Consider the following 26,251-nt stretch of genomic DNA (forward strand, 5'->3'; position numbering starts at 1 on the left):
AGGGAAAAGATTTAAAGGGGACCTGAGGGGCAAATATTACCTGCGGGTACATGGAACGAGCTGCCGGAGGAAGTGGTGGAGGCAGGTACAATTATAACATTTAAAAGACATTTAGGTGGTACGTGGATTGGAAAGGTTTAGAGGGATACGGGCCAAACACAGGCAATGGGACTGGCTCAGGAAGGCACCTCGGTCAGCATGGATGGGTTGGGCCAATGGGCCTGTTTCTGTGCTGTGTGACTCTGGCAGGCTTAAGATAATCAGCAAAAGATCCAGAAGGGAGATGAATTTTGCAGACACTACCTGGAAAGGAGGAGGTTCAGCAATAACACGAAGCAAATGTAATATATTTCTGTGTGGGAAAGGCGTGGGTGTGATGGGCCAAATGACCACCACCTAAGCCACACGTTCCCATGTGCTTCCATGTACACCACAGCTCACTAAATACTAACTGAAATCTCATACAACTTGGACAGTTGTGGGCTACCGTGTTTTATAACAGCAGGATATTCCATCATCTTACATTGAAATTCTTCCTACAATATACAAGCAGTTTTAAAATATGTGGTCTGAGTTTTGGAAGTTATGGTCTGTATGTAGTGGACGCAGGTTTCCGGGATAGGATTTCCTTCCTAAGCAAGTGTATGGCACTGTTTCCTTTCAGTTGATCTGCTGTCAGGAACATTATCCATGTAAGATTAAGTGAATTACATTGCTGGAAGACACTGCTCTTTTAAGGCCAAGAGTTCTGATGGCTGAGTCTTATTAGTCCGAGGTAAAATGGCATTGACAATTTCAGAGTAAAAACTCAGCTGAAGCTTTAGAACTTTGTACACGTGAGGATCTCCTGCTGAATAATTGATCCCCACTGTATTACAGTGTAAAGGGAGCTGTAGTGTTCTTAAAGGCTCCAGTTTGTGATTTAAATGCAAGTCGGTTACTGATCAGTAAACCTTGCTGGATGGAAAGTATTTAAACTTCAGGTTTCACACAGGGTGACGCTTGTTTCCTTATCTGACACACAAGGCCTGGTGCTGAGTCTGCCTGTGCCTGAACTCTGGAAACGTGAGCCTAGGTCATCGACATGAAGTGACACCCTGCTGATGTGGGAGGTTCGTTCAGCAGGCGGTCCCATTGATTTTTGCCGGAGTCAGCAACCTCTCAACTCCTGGATTCCCATCTGAAGATGCACTGTGAATCTCTGCATTATTGTCCATAACTTCAGTGTGTTCAATACACTTGGAAATGATTTTAAAAATCCACCGCCCATCTCTCCTGGGTTTACTGTCACATTGATATAAATTGGTCTTATTTGCTTTGACAGTATTTTTATTGATACAGATGGAAACATAAAGAAATCAGAATGGTAGGTTTTCTGTGGGCAGGCATGTAGGCGTGCACACTCCTACCAGGTGCTTGGATCCCAGAGAGTGAGTGCAGAATGATTGCTGGTTCCTATAGGTATTTGCACAGTTGCTACTTGGACCATGCAGTCTGCCAGCATAGCACAGATAAACAAAGGCAGTGGAACTGTAGTAGTGCGAGGAGTGACTGGTTAGGCCCGAGCTGTGTTCAGTGTAGGCATGGCTTCGTGGGAAGGATGAGGGAGTGCAGAGGGTGATCCACAGAACGAGGCACTTCAGTTAGGTGGAGGTGGAGAAGTTGAGATTAAGGTTACAAGATCCACGGAAGGTGATGAGGGGTTTTGATAGTCAGATGACTTGCTGCCGTTGGTGGATGGTTTAAAGGATTGTCCAATACTGAGCAGAAGATTGGCAGCTGTATCTGCTACCTATTGAAGTATTCACGCTGCAGTGCTCTGAACAAATCTATTACCAAGCACGTCAGCCGAAGGAACCTTGACCACACCCCCAACCATACCCTACAATCACCATCTTTTACATGCCGTGATTTGAAATGGCATGGCTACTTGCTGACTCAAACTGAATCAAGTCATCCTGGCAGAACTGAAGCAGCAGTCAGTCTTTGTGACCTGGTTCTTGGGTAATCTTTATATTTGTGTCAGTGATGGGGATGCTGGTGTCAATGGCATTTATTGAACTTTCCAGCCCCCTGCTGGAAAGCTGACCTCTGGTTAGACTGGAATCACCCGTGGCCTACACCAGGTAAGGTGGAGGGACATGTGGATCACTTCAATTTATGTTCCCAGCTGCCGCAATGTCCAGAACCCTGGCTGCTGGTCCATTCACCTAACACTTCACCACTGTACCCAGTAAGCCTGAGCTTCCACAGTTCTGGGGGAGAATAGTCCAGTGATGCAGTGAGACCCTCTGAGAGCAGAATTCTTCCCCCTCCCCCAGTGATTCCTGCTCTGTGCTCTCCACACAGAGAGGATCTCTTCTTCATCCCTAGGTCTAAAGCCTGGAACTGCCTCCCCACCAGCACCGTGGGAACACCTTCACCAGAAAGACTGCAGTGGTTCAAGAAGGTGGCTCAGCTTAGTCAGGGGAGGGGCAATAAACACTGGTCTCACCACCAATGCCCCTCCACCCACAGGTGAATAATTTAAAGAAAGATTAGAGACCCAACTGATAATCTGATGGCAGGTGCACCCCACAACCCAGAGGTCAACAGAGTGAACCTCTTCTGCCCTCAAGGGCAAGCGTATGTTTCCTGGATAAGTGACTACTTTATGTAGAGTAGGAATCCATCCGTATGTGGACTGTGGAAAATCGGCTGAGTCAGGGTGTAAATGTGCTGTGTCACCCCCTGCTTCACTTTGGTGCAATGTATACTGCAAGGTGTAATCTAGCTGGAAATGAAAGTATGGTGAAAGATAACAGAGTGATGAGCGGACAAGTTTAATCACCTTGGCACAAGCTCGGGGCTGTTTTCTCCATGGGTTTATAGGCAGCTGTGCGCATTGTGTGTATTTGAATATGAGTTAACTGTATGTGATTGAATACATATCTGTTTTGAGGATGGCATTGTTTATCTTGTTTAAGTTGACACTAATTTGTATAATTTATATTTGTATGTGTGTAGTGCACTGAGCTGCTGCTGCAGAAAGCTAACTTTCATGGCATTTATACCCTGGGTGTGTGCTCCCATGACATTGAACTTGATATAAGCCATTCTGGGATTCCAGGGGAATGTTGGGAATTGTCCTGCATGACACCTGTGGGAACATCCTCTCCACGTCCACACTATCAAAACCCCTCAGGATCTTATGTTTCAATCAAGTCCCTTCTTGCCGTTCCCAGCACCGGTGGGTACAGGCCTAACCTGTCCCACCCTTGCTCGTGTAACGACCATCCTGTTCCAGGTGTCAGTCCAGTAAATCTCTCAACTGTTTCCAACACATTAGCATCCTCACTTAAATAAGGAGACCAGTACTCTACAGGATTGTGGATGTGGTCTCAGCAGAGACCTGAAGCATCACACTCTCCTTTCGTACTCAATCCCCTTGCAAACTAACAAGTGTAAAGTGAAATCCAAAGTAAGTAGAATAATCAAAATGTGTAGATGTTCTCTTTTGAAGCATTTCTAATAAGCTTTAATTTTAAATGGGGACATGAGGGACATCTGTGGGTGTTTTTGAGATTTATAATTAGCATTTGGCTGGCTGCCCTGTTCTGGTCTTCCAGCTGCAGTCAGGTTGACCAGTGTTGTCCAAGGGTGGAGGAGAGTGAAGATCATAAAGGAAAGATTAGTTGTTTCAGCTAAGAGTGTTAACTGCAAATTTTCAAGACTGAAATTTTGTCATTGTATTGTGTGGTGAACTTCATATCCTCAATTTCTAATCTAGTTGCAAGTGAGCATAATTGAGGAGTTTAAATTTTTAAAAAACTGCAGATGCTGGAATTGTAAAATAAAAACAGAAACTAGTGGAAATACTCAGCTGACAAAGGGTCTTTGACATGAAGCCATTAGCTCTGTTTCTCTTCCCACCAATGCAGCCTGACCTGCTGAGTGTTCTTGGCATTTCTGTTTTTCATTGAGGAGTTTATCATTAGCCATGTGCTTTACTCGTGCATTCGGACTAGTGAAGAGTCATGTGACAGCTTTGTATCCGGGTGCGGTGTAACTGGGATTTAATGAGCTTGGAAGAGGACCATATGGTGTAGAAGATGAAGGTGGCCATTTGGCCCATCTGTGCTGAGCCAACCAGCCAGAGCCTGCTGTCACATCATGTAGGCTGGTGCTGCCATTCCACAGTGAGCTTCACTGGAAGCTACCTCACTGACATTCTTGGGTTGTCCCAGAGAAGTCAACCGCCAGAACAAAACAACAACAGATGTTGGAGTGTATTTCTGTCCTTCACACAGTGGTGGTACAATTTCACAAGGCCATTCTGTCTGAGGTACTATCCTTCTGGGGCCTTTCTCTTGTGGAGCTCTCTGCAGTTCCTGTGGTTCCAGCCTCCTATTCGTGGTTTGTCCTTTCAGACCAACCATTTGGATGTGGAATCCTTTCCAAAGATGTATCCCATGCTCTCTCCTCCTCTCTTTACAAGTTGAACCTTAGCAGCGAGGTGGGGAAACATGGTGGGCTTCCACATTGCCCCCCTCTTCCTCTGGAGAAGCCCCCTCAGCTGTCCACCATCCCTTGTCCAACGACCAAGGTGTTGCCCACCATGCCGGCCACAAATGCTGCCACCTTACCCCATCCTAACTAACTGAAGAGCAGTCCGTGCATTTGTGGATTTATGTTCAATCCCGAATCTTCTCAGTGCTCCTGAAGGAAGAACTGTCTGCACACTGTCTCCCTTCTCATCCGTTGGCATTGGTCAGACCGCATTTGGATAACGTGAGCAATTTTGGGGCCCATATCTAAGGAAAGATGTGCTGGTCCTGGAGAGGGTCCAGAGTAGATTCACAAGAATGGTCCCAGGAATGAAAGGGTTAATGTATGAGGAGCGTTTGATGCTCTGGGCCTGTACTCAATGGAGTTCAGGAAGGGGGGAAGGATCTCATTGAAACTTACCGAATACTGAAAGGCCTGGATAGAGCGGACGTGGAGAGGATGTTTCCATCAGTGGGAGAGTCCAGGATCCGAGGGCACAGCCTCAGAATAAAGGGATGTACCTTTAGAACTGAGATGAGGAGGAATTCTCTTCAGCCAGAAGGTGGTGAATTTGTGGAATTCGTTGCCACAGACGGCTGTGGAGGCCAAGTCGTTGGGTGTATTTAAGGCAGAGATTGGTAGGTTCTTCACTGGTAAGGGGGTTAAGGGTTACGGGGAGAAGGTGCGAGAATGGGGTTGAAAAAAATCAGCCATGGTTAAATGGTGGAGCACACTCGATGGCCGAATGGCCTAATTCTGCTCCTATATCTTATGGTCATCCCAGCAGCATCCAAACCTCCGTCCCCTCAAATCTCCTTCAGTGCCTGAAGTCAGTTACAGCCCTGGGTAACGCCACCCCACCCCTCAGCTATATCCTGCCCAGCAGCCCAGCTAACACCTGAGACGCCATTGGCTGGTTACCAGTGAGGGTGGGCTGACTGTCTCCAGCCACATTCCCTTCCAGCAAGAGGGGGTTCCCAGTATGGAGCCAGGATATCCCACCACGTGCTGCTCCTTCGCTCTGGCCCCCATCCAGTGATGATGAGGTGAGTTATGGCAGGTGAAAGCACAGTCAGACAGGAACTCTGATGTCTTGCTCACTTACCCATCAGGCTCCCAGACAAAGGAGACAATCCAAGGCATTTCCTTAAACACTTCAGTTGAAATCATTGCAGAGCCTCACCTCTGATTTTCCCTGTGGTTGAGCGGTTCTCTACAGGACTGACCCAGGGGAGCACTTGGCTGCTTCCACCACAGCTGCACTTTCCAATAGAAAGTAGTAATTGCATTTATTTCATGTCTTTCATAACAAGATGTCCAACGAGTTCATTGCCACAGTAGTTCATTAAAAGTAGTTTCTAGCTGCATTTGTTTGCAGAAAAATTGTCTGTTTAATGAGGCATTGAGGTGATGAAATCTCAATTATAGTCTAGTTACTGTCCCATTTTCTGTAAGTATCTGACTCCTCCATCTACAAAGGTCAAGTCAGGAGTGTGATGGAACGCTCTCCACTTGCCGGCATGAATGCAGTTCCAACAAATGTCAAGCTCGACACCATCCTGGACAAAGGATCCTGCTCGATTGCCTCCCATCCACTTCCTAAAACACACTCTCCCCCTGCCACTGGCGCACGATGGCTGCAGTGTGTACCACCTACAAAATGCACGTAGTTACTTGCCTGGGCTACTCTGACAGCATCTCCCAAACCTAAGACTGCTTCAGGAAAAGGGCATCAGGAACAGGGGCAACACACCCCTGCAGGTTTCACTCCAAGCCACAACCACCATCCTCATTTGGAAAAATGTCACTGTTCCTTCATCGCCACTGGGCTTAAATCTTGAAGCTCTCTCCCCAGGAGCACCTTCACCAGAAGAGCTGCAGTAGTTCAAGGAAGTAGCTGGCCACCACCTGAGGGCATTTTGGCACGGGCAATGAATGCTGGCCTTGCCGGAGATGTCCATGCATCGATACACTACACCAAAAAGGATTAAAATACAATGAAGTCATTGAATTGCTTTAGCTCTGTGCCTGTGAAGAATTGTTTATGGATTTTTGATTAAATCTAACGCGGGGAACAACTTTCTGTGCCATAATCCTTGTATTTTACACAACTAAAGATAATGTCTTGTAAAAGACTAACTTGAGAGGGAATGACAATCCTTCATTGTTTAACACTTCACAATAGAGAGGATGAAGTAGTGTCTGATCAGTGCCCAGCCATGCATCTGAGCCCCAGCAAGAGGTTAATAAATCACTGGAACTAGTGTGGTGATGTGCAGAAGGGACGGAGCTCTGTCCTGGCATGGTTTTCCAGCTCTTGAGGAGAACCAAAAATGCTGGAAATCTGCAGCAAGTTGTCAGTTAAGGAGAGCAGCTAACCTGGTGATTTATCTCAGTGCTGTTTCCTGCCGATTGCTTGACACAGTGTGTCTTACATTTCCTAACCCATTATAGAATGGACCACATTTGATTAGTTGTGATATTAAATCTGCCCTTCCATTCCAAATCAGCAAATAAACGCTACAGATATTTTGAATTTAATATGGGCAGATGTTAATGTGTGTTATGAATTGCAGCCAAGTTTAATGATGGAATCAATATGTTGAACAAATATTCCCTTTCTATAAATTCGGAAGTTCATTTAAAACTTTTCATTTTAAAAGAAACCAAAGAAGAACTTGAGGAGTTAACACTCTCGATCAGGAACAGCAAACAAAGTCCGAAATAAGCTAAAAGTAAGTGTTTTCATGCTGCCCTCTTGCACTGCTCTGTAGACAGTCTCAATCACAGAATAGTTACAGCATGAAAGGAAGCCCTTCGGTCCTCTGAGTCCGTACTAACTTGCTAAGAATGCTCAGCAATTCCCATTCCCCCACCCTCTCTCCATTGCCTGCAATTCTTTCCTTGCAGATACTTACCCAACTCTCCCAGTAATGTATCCCAGATCCTAACCGCATGCTGAGTTTTTTAAAAAAATTCTTACATTACTTTTCGTTCTCTTGCCAATGATCTTCATTCTGCATCTTCTGGTTCTGACCCCTCTGGCAATGGGAACAGTTTCTCTCCATTTACACCCTTAATCGTCTTAAATCCCTCTATCAGCTTCCCTCATAACCTCCTCTTGTTCCAAGGAGAACAAACCCCACCTTCTCCATTCCACCCACGGCACCTAAGATTCCTCATCCTGGAATCATTTTAATAAATCGCTTCAGTTTCTTCAAATCTGTCCCAGCTTCCCATAAGTGTGGTGCCACAGAATTGGGGACAATGTCCTGCTGTGGTTAAACCACAGTTTTATAAAGATTCACCACAACCTTTAGTTCTTGGACCGGTGCCTGGAATCCCATGTGCTTTGTTTTTTACGCATGCTTTCTCACCCTGTCCTGTTGCTTTTTCCGAACTATGTGCGCACACACCCAGATCTCTCTCCTTGCACCCTCTTTCATGCCTTCAGTCTGGGTCATTTACCTTCATTCCTATTGCATTTACAGTTGCACAGCACAGAAACAGGCCCTTCGGCCCACCATGTCCATGCTGACCATCAGGTGTCCATCTTCACACATCCCATTTGCCAGCGCTTCCCCAGGGCACCAATGCTCAATCAAGAGGGCATGGTTTTAAAGTAATGGGTGGGAAGTTCAAGAGGAGATATCAGAGGAAGGTTTTTTACCCAGGGAGTGGTTGGGGCATGGAATGCGCTGCCTGGGGTTGTGGTGGAGGCAGGTACATTGGTCAAATTCAAGAGATTGTTAGATAAGCATATGGAGGAATTTAAAATAGAGGGATATGTGGGAGGAAGGGGTTAGATAGTCTTAGGCTGGCACAACATTGTGGGCCGAAGGGCCTGTATTGTGCTGTACTGTTCTATGTTCCTTCATGGTCTTGTATTCCTTGGTGTTTCAAGATGTTGGGAGTACCTACCTGCACCCCCTCTCTCTCTTGTCTAACCAGCCCTTCCCTTCACCATAACATTCCAGCCTCAGGAAAGGAATATTTTTTTCCCTGTTGAAATAGATAATTTGATATTTGGCCTTGTCTTGAGTTTTTTGTTTTCCATTCGGGTAGTTGTAATTGACCTTACTATTGCTTTTCTAAAATGTCTTCAATATGGACCAATTAACCCAATGAATTACTGGTACAAGTTTGGAATGCTATTGGTGAAGGTTCTCTCACAATTTGTGTTAAAACATCAGACTGATGGGTTAATGGATGAGAGAAGGTTTGCCCCCAGTAATTCATCTGCTCTCTGGAGTTCCCACAACTTTTAATTTGACTATTTGGTCTTTTATTTCAACGACATTATTTCATGTAGCTCTCAGTCCACTGACTTGTGCAGAATGGGTTACACAGACATGTCTCCACGGCTCAGCACATCACGCAAGCCAGCCTCCCCTCCGTGGACTCTGCCTACACTTCTTGCTGCCTTGGTGAAGCAGCCAACATGATCAAAGACCCCAGACGTTCTCTCTTCTCCCCCCTCCTATCAGGCAGAAGATACAAAAGCCTGAATGCATGTACCACCAGGCTGAAGGACAGCTTCTATCCTGCTGTTATAAGACTATTGAATGGTCCCCCTAGTACGATAAGATCGACTCTTGACCTCACAATCTACCTCATTGTGGCCTTGCACCTTATTGCTGCCTGCACTGCACTTTCTCTGTAACTGTGACACTTTATTCTGTTATTGTTTTACCTCATATTACCTCGATGCACTGTGTAAGGATCGATCGTATCAACGGTTTGCAAGACAAGTCTTTCACCGTACCTCGGTACATGTGACAATAATATTCCAATTCATTTTTGAATCCATGTCTTGTACATTTACCACGGTGTTACACAGAGAACCCTTGGGCTGACTACTGATAGTCAGTTCTCGTGCCTGCTTGAAGGTTGGTGAGTTTGCCATTGCCTGTCTCCTCTTTGAATAGAGACCAATTGGCCCAGTTCTAATCTCATTACCTTCCCAACATAAGTCTCGTTAATTGCTAATGCAGCCCTGGTGCTGATCCCTGGTGATTTTGTCGAGAGCTGTTTGCGTCTGCCTCAGTCTTGTCTCGTGCACAGTGAAGCTGCCGTTGTTGAGGAGAGCTCGCACTGTTCCAGTCCCTTATGGTTATTTAATCAGTTGGAGCATTGACTCTCACACATTCCTGGTTCTACTGCAGCCTTTTGTGGTTTTCGCCTTGTCACTGACGCCTCCCCCACTGACGTGCTGAAAGAATTGTCACCTTGTGGGTAGGGCAGCAGAGTGGTGCAGCTGGCAGAACAGCTGCCTCTCAGCTCCAGCGACCCAAGTTCGATCCTGGCCTCCAGCGCTGCTGGAGTTTGCACCTTTTCCCTGCAACCACGTGAGTTTGGGTTTCTTCCCACATCCCAGAAACATGGCGGGTAAATTGCCCCTAGTGCAGGTGATCGGTAAAGGGGAGTTGGTGGGCATGTGTGAGGGAGAATTAACTGCAGGGCTACCAGGAAATAAGGAGGGGAGTGGGGCTGAGGAGGTTGCTGCCCCGGCAGCGGACCTGGAGCTGATGGTTTTCTGTAATCATTGTTCCTTGGTGGTTACCCCTCTGGACAACCTTCTTTTAAATTATTTCTTCATCTGGATTTGAGGTCTTTTACCTTCATCATACTTTTCATTTGTTTATTTGACAGTGGGGGTCTGATTGTAGTCTGTGTAGTTAATGTTTGTCCTGTACGTTATTCCTTGGCCACTGGTCACCATAATGATGAAAATCCCTGGTGCCTTCACTTACTGTTCACTAATCTGAGCCTATACACCTCTGTTCCATGGGCTGCATGTCTGGATCTGGAAACATTTTGGAATATCCTGTTCATGGTTTAATAATCTTATGCTAAAAGCAATCTTGCAAACCTCTAGAAACTTAATTGTCAAAGATTAACTTTCAGGATTGATGAAGCAGAAGTTTATCCAGTCTTTCCTCTGAGCTAACCCCAACTAGGCTTCATATCGGGCTCCGCCCCACTCCGATGGTAAAGGTATCTCTGTCTTTGGGACAGAACTGTACACAGTACCACAGGTGTAGGGCTCCTTGAAGGTGAGCTCCTTGGACTGGATCTATTCCTTGGGTTCTCAAATCACCAATCTGGTTGCTGCTGTACGTTAGTTGGAGATATCATTGTGTGGTGAGAGGGCCCTGGGTCTGTTGACCTTGGTTATTCCAGTATCGTTTGATTCTTGTCCATGTTCCCATTCTACTGTATGTGTGCATTACATCTGCATGCTCTGCCCTCTTTGTCCCATTAAACAGTGCTTTGTCTGCCATTACACACAGTGTTTGATTAGACCTCTCCTGTATCATTTAATTCCTGTGATTCTTGTACATAACTCATCCTATTTTGCTTGATGTTTATCAATGATTTTTGTGATTTTCAATCTAGTTATAGAACAAAGCATTAAAGATGAAGATGATGACCACGGTTCAGTAGATTTAAGGATACGGAAAACTCAGGTATGGGACTGTTGTTCCAGTTGTCAGGAACGGGAGGGGAAAGTTGGTCACAATTCCTAATCGAGCTTGCATATGGTGACTGGATGATGGAATTGTGTGAATGTGTTATGCCCACAGACTCTGCTGAAAACTGTCATCCTGAGTGCACCCAGGCACATGGGCACTTCTGGCAGAGGAGGAGGCAGGGAGAGACGTGTTGGTGAAAGGGGTTGGGAGGGTGGGATGTTGATCAGTGGGAAAGGATGTGTCGGTGGTGAACTGTCAGTGGTTGACGTGACTCTTATGTTTAACACATCTTTCTTTCAATTTCAGCACTCAACTCTGTCCCGAAAGTTTGCAAATGTGATGACAGAGTACAACGAGATTCAGATATATTTCAGAGAACGCAGCAAAGGGCGGATCCAGCGTCAGCTTGAGATCAGTGAGTGCATCTTTAATGAGGAGTCTGCTTGCTGTCTCAGTGACAAATTGTGTATTCAAAGCAGATGTGACTTTCTGAATCCCCTCTTAAAAATGTCAGCTCAGTTTAATGTTTTAAAAATGAAGGAAGCTATTAATGTTGGAAATCAGAAGTGTAGAAGTTGGATTCCGGTTGTACGGAGCATTGGTCCGATCCCAGTGGGAGTAACTCGTGCATCTGAGACAACGTTGCCCACCTTGTGAAGGTGAATGGGATGCTTCTGCTGAGGTGGAGCTTGCTCGTGAATTCCCTACAGTTCACTACTCGAGCTTATTACGTCCCTTGGAACACAGGTCACACAGAAATACTGTGTAAAAGGCACTCGATTGCTAAAGTTAGAATCAGCTTTATTATCATTGCCTTATATGATGTGAAATTAGTTTTGCAGCAGCAGTACAGAGCAAAGACACAAAATTACTACAAAATAAATAAATAGTGCAAAAGAGGAATAACGAGGTATGTTCATGGGACCATTCAGAAATCTGGCGGAGGAGAAGAAGCTGTTCCTGAATCGTTGAGTGTGGGTCTTCAGGCTCCTGTTGGGGAACACAGTGAATGGATGGACTGGAGAGGCCGGACTGTTCCCATGAGAGATGTAGAGCTGGAGGAGGGGAGAGTCTTTGGAAGCGGGTGTGAAGACAAGGGAAAATCGCATTGTTAGAATAACATATTACATCAACCGTTGCCTCTGTGTTACTGGTCAATGTGGTGTGTGTTGTCTCCCCCACTCCTCCCCCAGCGCACCCCCCACGAGTTTGGCACGTGCAGACAGACATGCTGTGCTGTCATCGTAGAATGGCCTCCTCCAGCTTAATGGCCAGGAGGACGATTTGCTCTGACAAGTTCCAGCTCTCTGGGGTTGTGGACAATGGGGGTTTAACGTGCCATTCTGAAATCCTTTGGCAAACTGCACTCGAGAATGGAACAATGAACTTTCACACTGAAGACCAACATTTATTGAAGTAATTCTGGCTTCATTGTAACATGTTAGTGATCTCAGCTCTGTGGAATGTGTGAAGTCAGATTTTCCAAACGGTGTTGGCCTGTCCAACTGTCAGTTACTGAATTCTGAATGCTTCATCTTCTATCTCTTTCCTGTGCCTTGGGGGTATTATGTTAAAGCTAATGGAAACATTTGCGAGTTTTAGAATTAAATGTATTGGAATGAACTTTAAAGAAATTCTCTTTTAGAAAATGTTATTGTTCAATTTTCCCTCAGTAACAACAACCGTATGAGTCCAAGATGGGAATGGCAAAACTTTGAGGAACTGCTCATTCATGCTGCTTGTACCAATGGTCTGTGCACCAGACCCAGTTTGCTATTGTTGTCCAACACTCTTCTTGTCACTAAACATCTGTGAAATCAATTCATTCAGGCGAGCTGCTGTTAGTTTTGAATGTTGATCAAAACTATAGAGGATTTGGAAGTGTTTGTCCACAGACCCATGGATGTATCAGTGCTGGGGGATAAAGTCATTGACCATCCCTCTGCCTCCACAAGTGCTAGCTTGCTCCAGATTACAACATCTGTAGCCTCTTGTCTTCATCCAATACAAGAGTATAGTCATAATGCCAGATGGAGAGACAGTCCAGATGAAGGGTCTCGACCTGAAAACGTCGACTGTCTATTTCCCTCCACAGATGCTGCCTGACCTGCTGATTTCCTCCAGCTCCTTTTGTCTGTTGCTCATGATGCCAAAATTGTATGGAACGCATCAGGGCAAACTAGAATACAGTTCAAACCACAATAACCTGAAATGCCTACGATTCCTCCTCCCCCGCTGAGTTCCTCCAGCAGTTTGCTTCTCGTTCCTTTCCGTTGGTGTTTCGTGCCCAAGGCTAACTGATCTGAACGTTTGGGCTCCATGTTCCAGTGGGTGGTGGAATCTATGGGTGGGATGATCATTGCGTTGAAAGCTGGTGGGCAGCCAAAGGTAGAAGTGAAGGTGGATTTGGACTTCGCTGCTTTGTGCTGAAGTTTATTGATTTGCTTTATAACCTGGTGTTTCAGAGTGGGACACGTGTTCCAGAGGGGTGAGCAGTCATTGAATGGACTGTTTCTGCTTTGTTTCAACAGCTGGGAGGACAACCACTGACGATGAACTGGAAGAGATGTTGGAGAGTGGTAACCCATCTATTTTCACATCTGATGTACGCAGAAATCTCCATCGCCCCAACATTTTGTACAAAGCACAGTTTAAAATTTTGACCGAACACCTTATGGAGCTCCTGTCTCCTGTTCACTTCCGCTGGGCAACTTCACCTCCAAATCAAAAGGTTCTGGGTTCAAGCCTCACCCATGAGAATTAATGGCATCTTCCAGACGGAAGCTCCCATTGGTAGTCGTAGATATAGCACAGACAGGCCCTTCAGCCCACCGAGTCCATGCTGACCAACCATCCATTTACATTGAATTAATCCCATTTTTTTGTTCTCCCAGATTCCCATAAACTCCCCCAATTCTATCAACACTGCACGTTAGGGCAAAACAATTTAGTGATCAACTAACCAACCAACCCTCCCATCCCTGGTGGTCAGGGGTGATGTCCTTTGGACAAGGTGTTGAACCCAGGGTTCCACCTCCTGTCTCGGGGGACTTCAGGGACCTCATGGCCACAGTGTTGAGGAAATGGATTATCCTGGTTTGTGGAGAAATGTTCCCCCCTCAGCGTTTGAACGGAAGGCCAGGGATTCCATGGAAGGTTGCTGCCTCAGCTGATGGAGGAGCAGAGGGGAGAGAGTTGAGGCCAAGAGCCAGCCACCCAAGATCTGAAGAGGGGGAACTGGATGACCTTCTCTTGCTCCAGCTGAGTGTAGCAAAGGGCCTGACTCCTGCACCTCACTTCTACAACACTGATAGAAAAGCAGAGAAGGTGTAAAGCTTGTATCTTAGTTAAACTATACATGAAGCTGCAGACAGTTCTGTTGTCAATACCTTCTTAATTTTATTCACCTCAGCTAAACCTCATTATTTCAAAGAAAACACCTGCCTGGACAGTCCACTGAGTGTGGCGACAGCACTGTACACGATAGCTGTGGCTGAACCAGTGTTGTTGACCCTTCAGCTGTGAGCTCCCACCCTATGGTACGGCTGTATAGCAGCGAATTCTCCATCCTGTGGATGAGGTCCAGAGTGCAGTGGGAGAAGTGAGGCAGGTCCTGGACTGCCCTTTACCCTGCTCAGACTTTGAATATCTGAAGGAAGCAAGTGGTTAGACTTCCTGAATGGCACAGAAGTCACCTCTCGATCTGTATCTCCACAGATCATATCAGACACTCAGATCACCAGGCAAGCTCTTAACGAGATTGAGTCACGGCATAAGGACATCATCAAGCTGGAAGCGAGTATACGGGAGCTGCACGACATGTTCGTGGACATGGCAATGTTAGTCGAACAACAGGTGGGGTATCTGAAAGTCTGTTGTCTGTTTAAAATGAAGTGTTAAACGCCAGAGTTATTGCACGGTTGTTGGAGCGTGTCGGCATGCTGCTTGGCACGTGTTGCGGAGCAGTACTCAAAGCAATCACTGCAGGTGGGAAGGAGTGTGGAGCCAAGACTTAACTCCTCGCCAACCGCCTGTGTCCTGACGTGCCCCTTACTTCCAGGAGTGGGTGTTTCTGTCCCTGAAGTTGGTTAGCAGCTAGTTTGGGTTATGAATTTTCTAGGCTGTGGAGTTGTATGAAAAGCAGGTGCTGCCTGCATATGGAAGGGGAAGAAAGTTTGGAGTCTCGGCGTGCAGTGTCACAAGGGCACGTGTTGATTGAAGCAGTGATTCTGAGGGTGATTCATTGGAAACTGTAACCATAGAAACAAGCTCAGCATCCGTGTGACTGCACACGTCCGAGCCTCGGCTGCTGGCTCTGCATAAGGACTGGAACGTTAGTCAGATACCAGGGAAAGCCGAGGGCAGTGCCTCGGCAGGACCCGCGTCCAGCGGCCCCGAGGGCAGTGCGTCGGCGGGACCCGCGTCCGGCAGTCCCGAACATTAACCTGAAAATCGGCAAAAGCAACAAGTGCTAGAAACGCTCAGCAGGTCGAACTGCATGCACGCTGAGGGGGAAGAGGCAGAATTTCACCTAATGTCAGAGCTGTAAGAATTTAACAATAAACCATTTAACTGCCCTGCTGGTTAGGTGGGGTGTGCAGGACAAGGACCGAGTCTGTGATTGATGAATTAACAGGGCAGCCAACATAAATTTGGATTGATGGGGTGGTGTAAGTAGTCACGGAATGTCCCAAAGTAAGGCAGGCGTGTTGGGTCAGAGCTTTGGTCCAGGTCTGTGTGGAGCGGAGACCCCAGGAGCTGGTCGTGGTGCGGGGTCAGTTGAAGCTGTGCAGACCCCTCCTGCCGCTGACCAAGGGTGATGTTGCTGAGTCCATCCCGAGGCTCCACTTTGCCAGTCTGAATGTTGGGCAGGCACAGCTTTTACCTCAAACCATCAACTCCAAACTTGCACAACAGTTTAGAGAACCAGAGTGAGGATTAGATCTGTCCCAGCAACAGCTCTAGTTCTCATCAGTGTGGAATTGATCCTCGCCCTTGGAAGGTTCTTCAAGAAAGTAGCTACGTTTGACTTTGTATTTCTCATATTATTTCATACTTCGTTACAACATGGAAGGAAGCCACTTTGCCTGCTGAATCTGTGCCAGCACCCCCACTCCTCCACGTATTCCCTGTTACCTATTCTCCCTCACCTCTCCATCAAACTCTCACTAAATCTCCTGCCACCACCAACGCCAGAGGTATTTTACACCAGCAGCTCATGATGGGGTGTGGGAGGAAACCAGAGCACCCGGGGAATCCCACACCGGTCATGGGCAAACTCCACACTTGGGTCAGAATTGAACCTGGGTCCCTGGAGCTGCGGAACAGCAGCTCCATCTGCCGTCTTCTAGCCTCACAGTGCTTTTCCCAAACCTGGTTTAAGCCAAGAGTCCAGCCAGCTTAATCTGTGCTCGGAAAGAGCATTCGGAGAGCTGTCCACTTACTGAAGTCTCGTGTTGTACTGCAGACTTTGCCGAGGCAGGTGGGCGGTGAGAAGCTGATACACAGGTTCTTTCTCAGACAGGAAATTGCAAACCTGTTTTGAGAAAAAATTAAGGCAGATTATTTTTTTAACCTGGAGACAAGATCCCAGCCATGCCCAATCCCTCTGACTCTGCTCCGTCACAGCTGCCACTCCCTCGCTTTCGGTGTTACCAGACATTGCAGCTGACACGTTAACAGTTTCTTGTCAGTGTAAGTTATGGGCAGCACAGTGCACACTGGTAGAGCAGCTGCCTCACAGCTCCAGAGACCCGGTTCAATCCTGACCTCCAGCACTGTCTGTGTGGAGTTTGCATGTTCTCTCTGTGACCATGTGGGTTCCCCCTGGGTGCTCCAGTTTCCTCCCACATCCCAAAGACCTGTGGGTACTGTCAGTCATTCCATGCATGAGGGTGGAACACGGGGCATTGGAGGTTAGCGCACGGGATGATATTGTTGCCATCACAGAGAGACAGGTTAAAAGACAGGCAGGGCTGGTAACTCGACATTCAGGATATAGAACCTTGAGGTGGGAAAGGAGCAAATGTTGAAGAGCAGGAGTATTGCAGTATTTATGAAGGAGTCCATGCTGAACTAATGGAGGAGGATATCCTGGTAGGTCCTGAGAGTGGAGTTTAGAAACAAAAGAGGGAGATCTCTCTGCTGGTGGTTACAACAGGCTTACTCAGTGGGAGACGGGGGAGCAGATGTGTAGATAAATCGCAGTATTGTTGATGATTATGGGGCTACTGTGCGAGGGGACTTCGCCCAATATTAACAGGGATTGCCTTGGTGTGAAAGGCCCGGGGGTGGCGGGGGGGGGGAAGCTGTCCAGGAGAGCTTTAGCCCAAGTAGGGAAGGGTCAGTTCCGGACCTCCCCTTGTACCTGGGTGACTGATTGGAGAGGATTTTGTAGGTAGTGACCATAACTCTAGGTTTTGGGGTCCTTGCAGACAAGGACCAGTAATACCGAGGCCTGGCAGAAGGGCTGCACTGGAGACCAGGAGCTGCCACTGCAGGTAGGTGTGTACACACAGCACGAGGCACTGGAGACCAGAGCTGCCACTGCAGGTAGGTGTGTGTACACAGCACGAGGCACTGGAGACCAGAGCTGCCACTGCAGGTAGGTGTGTACACACAGCACGAGGCACTGGAGACCAGAGCTGCCACTGCAGGTAGGTGTGTACACAGCACGAGGCACTGGAGACCAGGAGCTGCCACTGCAGGTAGGTGTGTACACACAGCACGAGGCACTGGAGACCAGGAGCTGCCACTGCAGGTAGGTGTGTACACACAACACGAGGCACTGGAGACCAGAGCTGCCACTGCAGGTAGGGTGTGTACACACAGCACGAGCACTGGAGACCGGAGCTGCCACTGCAGGTAGCTGTGTACACACAGCACGAGGCACTGGAGACCGGAGCTGCCACTGCAGGTAGCTGTGTACACACAGCACGAGGCACTGGAGACCGGAGCTGCCACTGCAGGTAGGTGTGTACACACAGCACGAGGCAGTTAGGATCAATGAAGGGGAGTTCGGGCTGAGGCAGGTGACTGGAATCTGGAACACCCCGGGGTGCTGGGGCAGTTTCTCTCACAATAGGAAGAAGTATTCAGGAGACACAAGAGGCTGCAGACGCTGGAATCTGCTGGAGAAGCTCGCAGGTCAAGCAGTGTCTGTGTAGGGGGGGGGGGGGGGGGGGGTGGGGGGGGAGGAATTGTTGACCGTTTCGGGTTGAAATCCTGCATTGGGACTGAGATGGGAGATGGCCAGTACGAAGAGGAGAGGGGTGAGGTGGACTGAGGTATGAAGGATTTAGACAAGCTGCTGAAACACTGGCATAGTAGGTCACGTCATTGTCAGGATCAGTGGCGATAGGCATTTGATGGCTAGTGGGGATAGTGGGCCATAGGGCCTGTTTCTGTGCTGAGGGACTCTAAAGCATGTTGTAACAAATGGGTTTACAGGGAGATAAGGTGGGGAGCGGTAATGATGGGTTGCTTTGAGGGCCAGCATGGATTCAATGGGCTGAATAGCCACCTCCTGTCCCATGAGAAAGTTTAGTGTGCAGGTCCTGCCCCGTCCTGTACCATTCACTGTGTAAAACGTACCCAGACCAGTTTGGTAGATATCTGCGCTGGAGACTTGCTTCAGGCTGGGCTTCCTGATGTGTGTGTGTTAATGTGTAAATGAGATTTCTCTTTTTTTGTGTTAAGTGCTGCTGATGGCAAGTAACAGGTAACAACTCAGTGCACACGATTCCATCCATTTCATCAATGAGCATGTTGAATCGCTGTGGTATCTGTCCCGTACGTTGACATCGAAATCCCAAGCTCACACCCGGCACAGTGTGCATGCACGGGGGTCAGGGCTGCCTGAAACATCAGTGATAATTCAGTACTGGTTCTGGGTGCAGACTGAGGACCCCGGCTTGTGTGCTGCTCCAGTCTGCATTGAATGATGTTTCCTGTGCCTGTTCATCAGCCTCGGCATCATTTCACCTACTGCTGTGTGTAGTCATGAAGCATCTTCATCACATAATCAGGCTCACCAGTCCACGTCTGACTTGAACGAGCAGGACACTTTTATTGACATTTTTGTGTCATTCCTCAGAGCTGGAGCTTGGAAGGGGTGATCAGTGCAGACTGTCAACAGGAGGTGTGGTTTTATGTTCTACTTGTGATCAAGGGCAGAACCCCTCTCCTGTGCAGTCTGGGTGTTTGAACCAAAGATGGTGCTTCATTCACTGGGTGGTGATAAACTTTCCCCCAGTGGGAAATCCTCAGCGGGGAGGAGCCAGGCTGTTTGGGACTGAGGCCGGGTTCAGTATGTGTAGAGATTGTTCCTGCTGTAGGGGCTGAGGATCTTTGGGCTCAATGAGGGGGCTTTCTTTGTAATATCCATGCCCCTGCTGTGCTCCTGAAGAATGGATTTTTGGAAACTGCCAGGAGCAGAGGCCTGGACATTTGAGAGAGAGAGGAGGTTGGGAAAGAGGCGCAGTGGGTTTGTTGGGATTTTACCAGTGCAGGACGGAGGGCAAGTGTGGGGTGGGGGTTGCCTTGCACTGTGGGTCGGTGGGGGGGGGGTTAATTGGTCATTGCAAATTGTCCCCCATGTATGGGTGAGGGGTAGAATCTAGGGGCAGTTCATGGGAATGTGGGGAGAGTAAAATGGGATATGTGTAGGTGGGTGTAACTGGGTGCTTGATCAGCATGGGCTGGGTAGGCTGTGCTGGTCCCACTCCCACTCTGACTATTGAAAGGGTTCAGTGAGGAGCTGATGCTGTCATGGGGGTTCTGCTTGGTATGGAACCGGTGGGCCGGGCCAGCCCTGCACTGCTGGAGGTTGGAGTGGGAATCTCAGCACCGCTCTGTTGTTGAAGCAGCGTGTGCTGTTAATGAGGAGCGTTGAGGGGGTTGGGGCAGGTGGGAGCGAGTCGGGGGTGGTTTGTGTGGGGGAGCTTGGGTAGTGGGTCTGATGAACTGAGTATTAGAGTCAGAGTGTGACACGGGACCAGAGCGAAGCCTTCAGTAATGGTGGGAGGGGAAAAGTCGCGCGCTGCAACACGTATATACACCTCATACACTGACGCGCGCACACGTGTATATATACGCACACTCTCATACACGCGCACACATGCATACACACGCTCACACTCATATACATTGGTATACACATAGATGTGCGTGCACAGATACACACGTGCACACATACACATACATTGGTGTACACAGATGTGCGCGCACAGATACACTCACATACATGTGCACACACTCGTACACATACATGTGCACACACACCATCTTACAATGTGGCTAAAACTTCCTCCTTTTAAAGGGTGAAATGGTTGACAACATTGAGACAAATGTGGTGAACGCCACCGAATACGTCGAGCGAGCAAAAGAAGAGACGAAGAAAGCCATGCGGTACCAGAGCAAAGCTCGGCGGGTCAGTCTGTTTTCTGCATCCGTACAGTGGTCCTTCACAGAATCTGGGAAGATGGGGGGGAGGGGGGTCACGGCTATTTCAAGACTCACTGCCTTGTGTTGGGTCTTTGAAACAGTCGGCCCCCCCCCCACTCCCCCTTCCTGGACTCTTACCCACCCTCCAGTTCCTGTCCAATTCCAAGCTGCAGTTATTGAAGGGAACAACCCTTGCCTTTCCAGCTAACACTCTGCTCAGGATCTTTCCCCATTGATTTAACTATGGTTATCGACCAGCTCTCCAGCGAGAATGTGTTTTCTTGATCTGTCAGAGCTCTTCTCTGTTGGGTCACCTCTTCAGGTGACCAGACAGAGGAAGCACATTGAACTTTTTCCAGTCTCTCCCTACAGCAGGAGCCCCTCATCCAACAGCTTCCTGAAACCATTTCTAAAGGCCTCCTCACCCCTTGTGGTGGAGCCCAGAAGGATTCTCAGAATTCCAACCAACGTCTAACCAAATGGTTTATAAAGTTCTCTCCTGACCTTTGATCATTTGATGTTCCTTCTGTTTACAAACCCAAGAAACCCATACACTTTGCAAAGTGGGTCAACCTCCCCGGCAACTTGAAGGATTGTGTGTATGTGTTATGGTCACTGCCTCTGTTCATCCCTCTTCCTCAGCCGGGCATTGTCTCAGTAAACTCTTCCACATCAGGCCTCCTGAGAATGCATGATTCCACGCTTTAAGATATATTTATTTATTAGCCACACGTGTGCCAAAACATCTTTTGCGTAGAGTGTTCTGGGGGCAGCCCGCAAGCGTCACCACGCTTCCGGTGCCAACATAGCATGCCCACAACTTCCTGACCTGTACGTCTTTGGAATGTGGGAGGAAACCGGAGCACCTGGAGGAAACCCATGCAGACACGGGGAGAACATACAAACTCCTTACAGACAGTGACGGGAATCGAACCCCCAATTGCTGGCACTATAATAGTGTTACGCTAACCGCTACACTACCGTGCCACCTGAAGTATAGCAGAGGATGGTTTCGATCCATCAACCTCTGGGTTATGGGCCCAGCACGGTTCAGCTGTGACACTCTGCTTCTCCACATTAAACTCCATCTGCCACACCCCAGCCCATCTGAGCACAAGCCTGCTATCCTCACGACTGGCTTCAAGTTTACCAAATTTTGTATGTCTGCCAACTTTATATAAACTTTACAAATTAAAGGGACTTGTCTCAAAACCAGCCCTTGGCAAGCACTGTTACAGAGCAGCTCACCGGCCCATCACTGAACCATGTCCGGTCCCACACAGCCTCTGAATCCTCAATCCCACAGACTCCCACGTGGCTTTTTATTCCCATCCTCTAGATCAGTGCCCACATCATTAGGATGTGAAAGGTGCTATTGAAATTGAGGTCCCAACTTGGTGCTTTCAGCTCTTTGTGGTCAGTGAGAACCCACGAGCATCAGTGTGACAATGGCCGGACAATTGTGAGGGGAAGTGACCAGGTCACTGGGACTGTACCTTTCATCTTTGAAATGGTGTCCATGGGACCTTCTGGCACTCATACCTGAGGACCTTGGTTTACCATCCCACATCACTCCGGCTCATTTGGGGTTTGGGTTAGCATGTGGCTTGAGATCAAAGATCTCAGCTGACTAGTTGACAGTGCAGTGCTCCCTCAACCACACACTGGTACGTTGGCTCTCTTTTAGCTAAAACACTCAAACAAGATCTACCTATTGCCCTGGGTGTATCAAAGATCCCAACATAATATTTTGATTAGGGACTGATCAAGTGACCAAGCCTCCTGGACGCTGGCCAGTCAGAGTCAGCAGAGCCTCAGAGCCAATTACTCATCTGATCTGAAGCCAGCAAGAGTTTGCTAACAGACCTTTGGAAGGGCCCACTGTTCCTGGGATAAGAATTATTTGATTGCACAGTACCAAGCTTTTCGCTTTTCACATTTTGAGGCAAGTTTGACGTGTGCATCGAGGAGTTGTACTTGCAGTAGGAGGTGCATCAGTGACCCTCAACAGTTACTAGAGGCTGGGGACGTGAGTCAAACTGGAGAAGCAGAAGCACTCACGTCTCAGGCATCCTCTGCAGGAAGGGGAGAGAAACGATTCATATTTCATGACAAGCCTGACTTTTCAGAAATTTAATATCAAGAGCCCATGAAGTAAACCCAGCAGTGACAAACCGCTTGCTTGGATGCAGTTTCCTTCTTGAGTCAACATTCATTTCTACAAGAGGCCCTCTAGCTTCAAGTGTTTAAAGTGTAGGCTCCAATATTAGAAAGCTCTTGGAACGAAGGACTTGCTCTCTGAGTGTCCAACAATTCTACAAACAATTGACTGGGAAGGAAAACTTAACGAATGTTTTAATTCTCTCACTGCCAGAAAGGTGGGAAATAGCAAGTGTGTAGGTGTCTGATGCTGCTGGGTTTAGGGAAGGGAGGGTCTGATGCTCACTAACACGGGACCTTTGCTAATCTCTGAAGTGGTCCAGGGATCTCAGGTGTGAGGGATGGGGACTAGTGGCTGGTCTCATTGGTGACTCCCAGTTAACGTAATTCACAGGATAAGGCCAGACGCATTGCCTCCTTGAACCTGCTGGGTTGTTAATCCCACTCCCGGGAATCTGGAATCACAGATGGGCGAACCCAGGCAAGGGCATTAGTCAGCCCGATTAACATTACTGATGCCGGCTTTGACTAAACTCCCAGCTGCTCTGTGTCCAGGCTGCAGATTATTAAAGCAAGGGCATGAGTGCAGAGCTTCTGCCTTGTATACACACCTCCCAGAGCAGGCAGTTTCCCACAAAGCATGCCCCTGCCCCCTCGCCCCTCAATCACAAAAGAAAATTAAACTGGCCAATGACTACTCAGCTGTTCGGGGAACTTGCTGTGTCCATGTCGGTAGCCACAGTGACCTGCACGTCATCAGCAACTGTGCTCCAGTAACCACAGAGATGCCAAGGGTCTGCTCTGCAAGGTTCACACTATTCAGTCCTGTTTCAGCTTTGACTTTGTTTTTTTTAATTTTTGATGTGCCAATAACATGTTGGCAATCTCGTGAGGCAACAGTAATATGTTTGTCTCTCATCTCTTGCAGAAAATGTTCCTGATCGTGATTTGTGTTGGGGTTCTCCTAGCGGTTATTGCAATTATCATAGGAGTGTCGGTTGGATTGTAGCAGCCCCCCCCCCCCCCCCCCCGGGACAGGTAACTGGGAGGGCTCACTCCACGCCCCGTTCCGCAGAATCGGTGTGCCCACACTGGCTGAGTCCCTCACACTGCTGCGGTCTTGGTTAAGTGATGACACAACAACTAAATGCGTAAAGAGTTGCTTGTGAGATGCTTGATACCAAAGCGATTACTGCCATTAATTGACTAGTTTGTACAATACTTAAGCATTTTTATATCATTTAAATATTTTTTTTAAGTTAACGACTTGCTTTGGAAACTGTTTACATGATAAAGGTTCCGTTGATTTACAGTGTTGATCTTGTAGTTGCCACTTGAGGAAATCCTGAACAATGGTTGGTTGGCACATAATCCACACAAAGTGGCAAGTCAGTCCAACAGCCACACGCACACCCCACTCCAGTCACCCGGCCTGTGTGAACGAACACACACACACACACACACACACACACACACACACACACACACACACACACACACACACACACACACACCCCACTCCAGTCACCCGGCCTGTGTGAACACACACACACACCACTCCAGTCACTCGGCCTGTGTGAACACTCAGACAGCCACACACATTCACAGATACTCGCACACACAGAGCAAGAAACATGCTGAAAACCCATAATGTTGGGAATGCCTTGCCGATAACTGGAAATGACAAAGGTCACGCTGAGTTCCAGCTCCAGCCTCATTTGTGACCAGGGCTCACTATGGGACGTGCTCTGGTGAAATATTTTTTGCCCCATTGGTCTTTGTTCAACGGTTAAAGGACTGTTAACTCTCAATGATCTGGGTTATGGATTCCACAGTAAGAGCTAGTGGGAGCTAGGACTTTTATTGAGAGTTGAGTCTTTTGATTACGATGTGCATTCAGCTCCTGTGGCACCACTTAGTTGCACTTTTTTTTGAAAAACTCTAGCAAACGTAAGGAATAATTGTACTTCATAAATTCTACTCCAGCTTGTGTTTACACAAATTGAAGGAAAAGCCATTCTGATAGATATCTTGTGCATTACAGCTTGTTACACCTTCACCTTTAGACCAGGTGAGAATGTCACTGATTTTGGAATGCCTGTGTATATCTGTTGGTGCAGATTAAATGTTTAAATTTATATGTAGGTTAAGTTTTAGAGGCTTAGACTGTGCACAATTGTTTTAAAAGAAAATTCCAAAAGAAATTGGATTCTTTTTAACTCTCTTGTAAATATGACATTTACTGCTTTACTAATCACTCTGTGCATTACTGTTTGGTCAACACACAAATCAAATTATTGTAGCAGCATTCTGAAACTTGGAGACGGTCCCTGTGTCACGTACGTTATCACTATTTCGCACAAACCTGGTTTTCAAGTTGTACTTTTTTTAAAAAAACACATCTTTTTCTTCCACAAGTTGTGCAGTCTTTTCTGGAAGACAATATTCTTCTCCCGTTTTAAAAAAAACACACAAATCAAACGTGAGAATTGTGAGATTCTGTGTTGATGTTAAGGCCTATAATTTAACATTGTACTGCATTACTATTTGGAAATGTAAATTATGTTTGTTAAATTTCAGAATAAACTAATATCAAAATTATAGCAAAGAAACTTTCTGTAGATTGTGTCAAATGTCCCTGCAGCTGGGGATGTTTCTGGAGCTGAGAAGGTGAAATGGAGATGGAATAGAGGTGTTCACCATCATTAGACGTTTTAAGATAAGATCTTTATTAGTCACATGTACATCGAAACACACAGTGAAATGCATCTTTTGTGTAGAATGTTCTGGGGGCAGCCCGCAAGTGTCGCCACGCTTCTGGTGCCAACATAGCACGCCCACAACTTCCTAACCCGTACGTCTTTGGAATGTGGGAGGAAACCGGAGCATCCGGAGGAAACCCACGCAGACACCGGGAGAATGTACAAACTCCTTAGAGACAGCGGCCGGAATTGAACCCGGGTCGCTGGCGCTGTAATAGCGTTACGCTAACCGCTGCACTACTGTTTTGCCAGAGTACGTAAGACTTTTTTTCTAGTGATAGAAAAATTGGTGCCAGAAGATGTGGATTTTGCTTCACAGCGAGTTGCTGTGATCGAGCACATGTGCCTGGAGGTTGGTGGAGGCAGATTCAACAGGAGCTTTCCAAAGGGAATAGTAATAGTCACACAGCATGGAAACGGGCCATTCGGCCCAACTCATCCATGCTGACCAAGATTTCCATCCAAGCCAGTTCCATTTGCCTGCGTTTGGCCCATATCCCTGTAAACCTTTCCCATCCATGTACCTGTCCAAATGTCTTCTAAACATTCTAACTGTACCTGTCATTCAGTAGTTGAAGGAGAGTATCATGCGGGGCTGTGGGGAAGGAGCTGGGAGTGAGATTGGTGAATGTTCACAGCTGGAATGGGCTTCCCTGGTGCAGCTGGTCACGGCACCGGGGATGGCTCACTCTGATCTCCACACTTGGTCGTACTGCACAAGATGGTGGCTGACCTGATCTTGGTCTCAGCTCTTCCCCAGAACCTCTACCCCCTGTCTGAGCCCTGAATGTGTTCAGTGACCCTGCTCAGCCATGGGGGAGAGGATTTGAAAGACTCAGTCCTCCCATCTCCTTCTCCCTCCACCCTCCCAGTGTAAATGAT

General features: G+C 47.5%; 1 protein-coding gene across 1 annotated transcript in view; it reads left to right on the forward strand.

The window, feature by feature from the left end:
- LOC127579259 (syntaxin-2-like) overlaps positions 1–25,209 on the forward strand; it is a 43,386-nt gene extending 18,177 nt beyond the window's left edge. Inside the window, 8 exon segments of the mRNA XM_052031909.1 lie at positions 7,191–7,230; positions 7,232–7,266; positions 10,927–10,997; positions 11,310–11,418; positions 13,535–13,608; positions 14,721–14,858; positions 20,323–20,433; positions 23,536–25,209. Of these exon segments, the coding sequence (XP_051887869.1) occupies positions 7,191–7,230; positions 7,232–7,266; positions 10,927–10,997; positions 11,310–11,418; positions 13,535–13,608; positions 14,721–14,858; positions 20,323–20,433; positions 23,536–23,616 (659 nt within the window). The 3' untranslated portion in view covers positions 23,617–25,209.
- Positions 25,210–26,251: the final 1,042 nt, after the last annotated feature.

Source organism: Pristis pectinata, chromosome 17, assembly GCF_009764475.1.
Source record: "Pristis pectinata isolate sPriPec2 chromosome 17, sPriPec2.1.pri, whole genome shotgun sequence".
NCBI lineage: Eukaryota > Metazoa > Chordata > Chondrichthyes > Rhinopristiformes > Pristidae > Pristis > Pristis pectinata.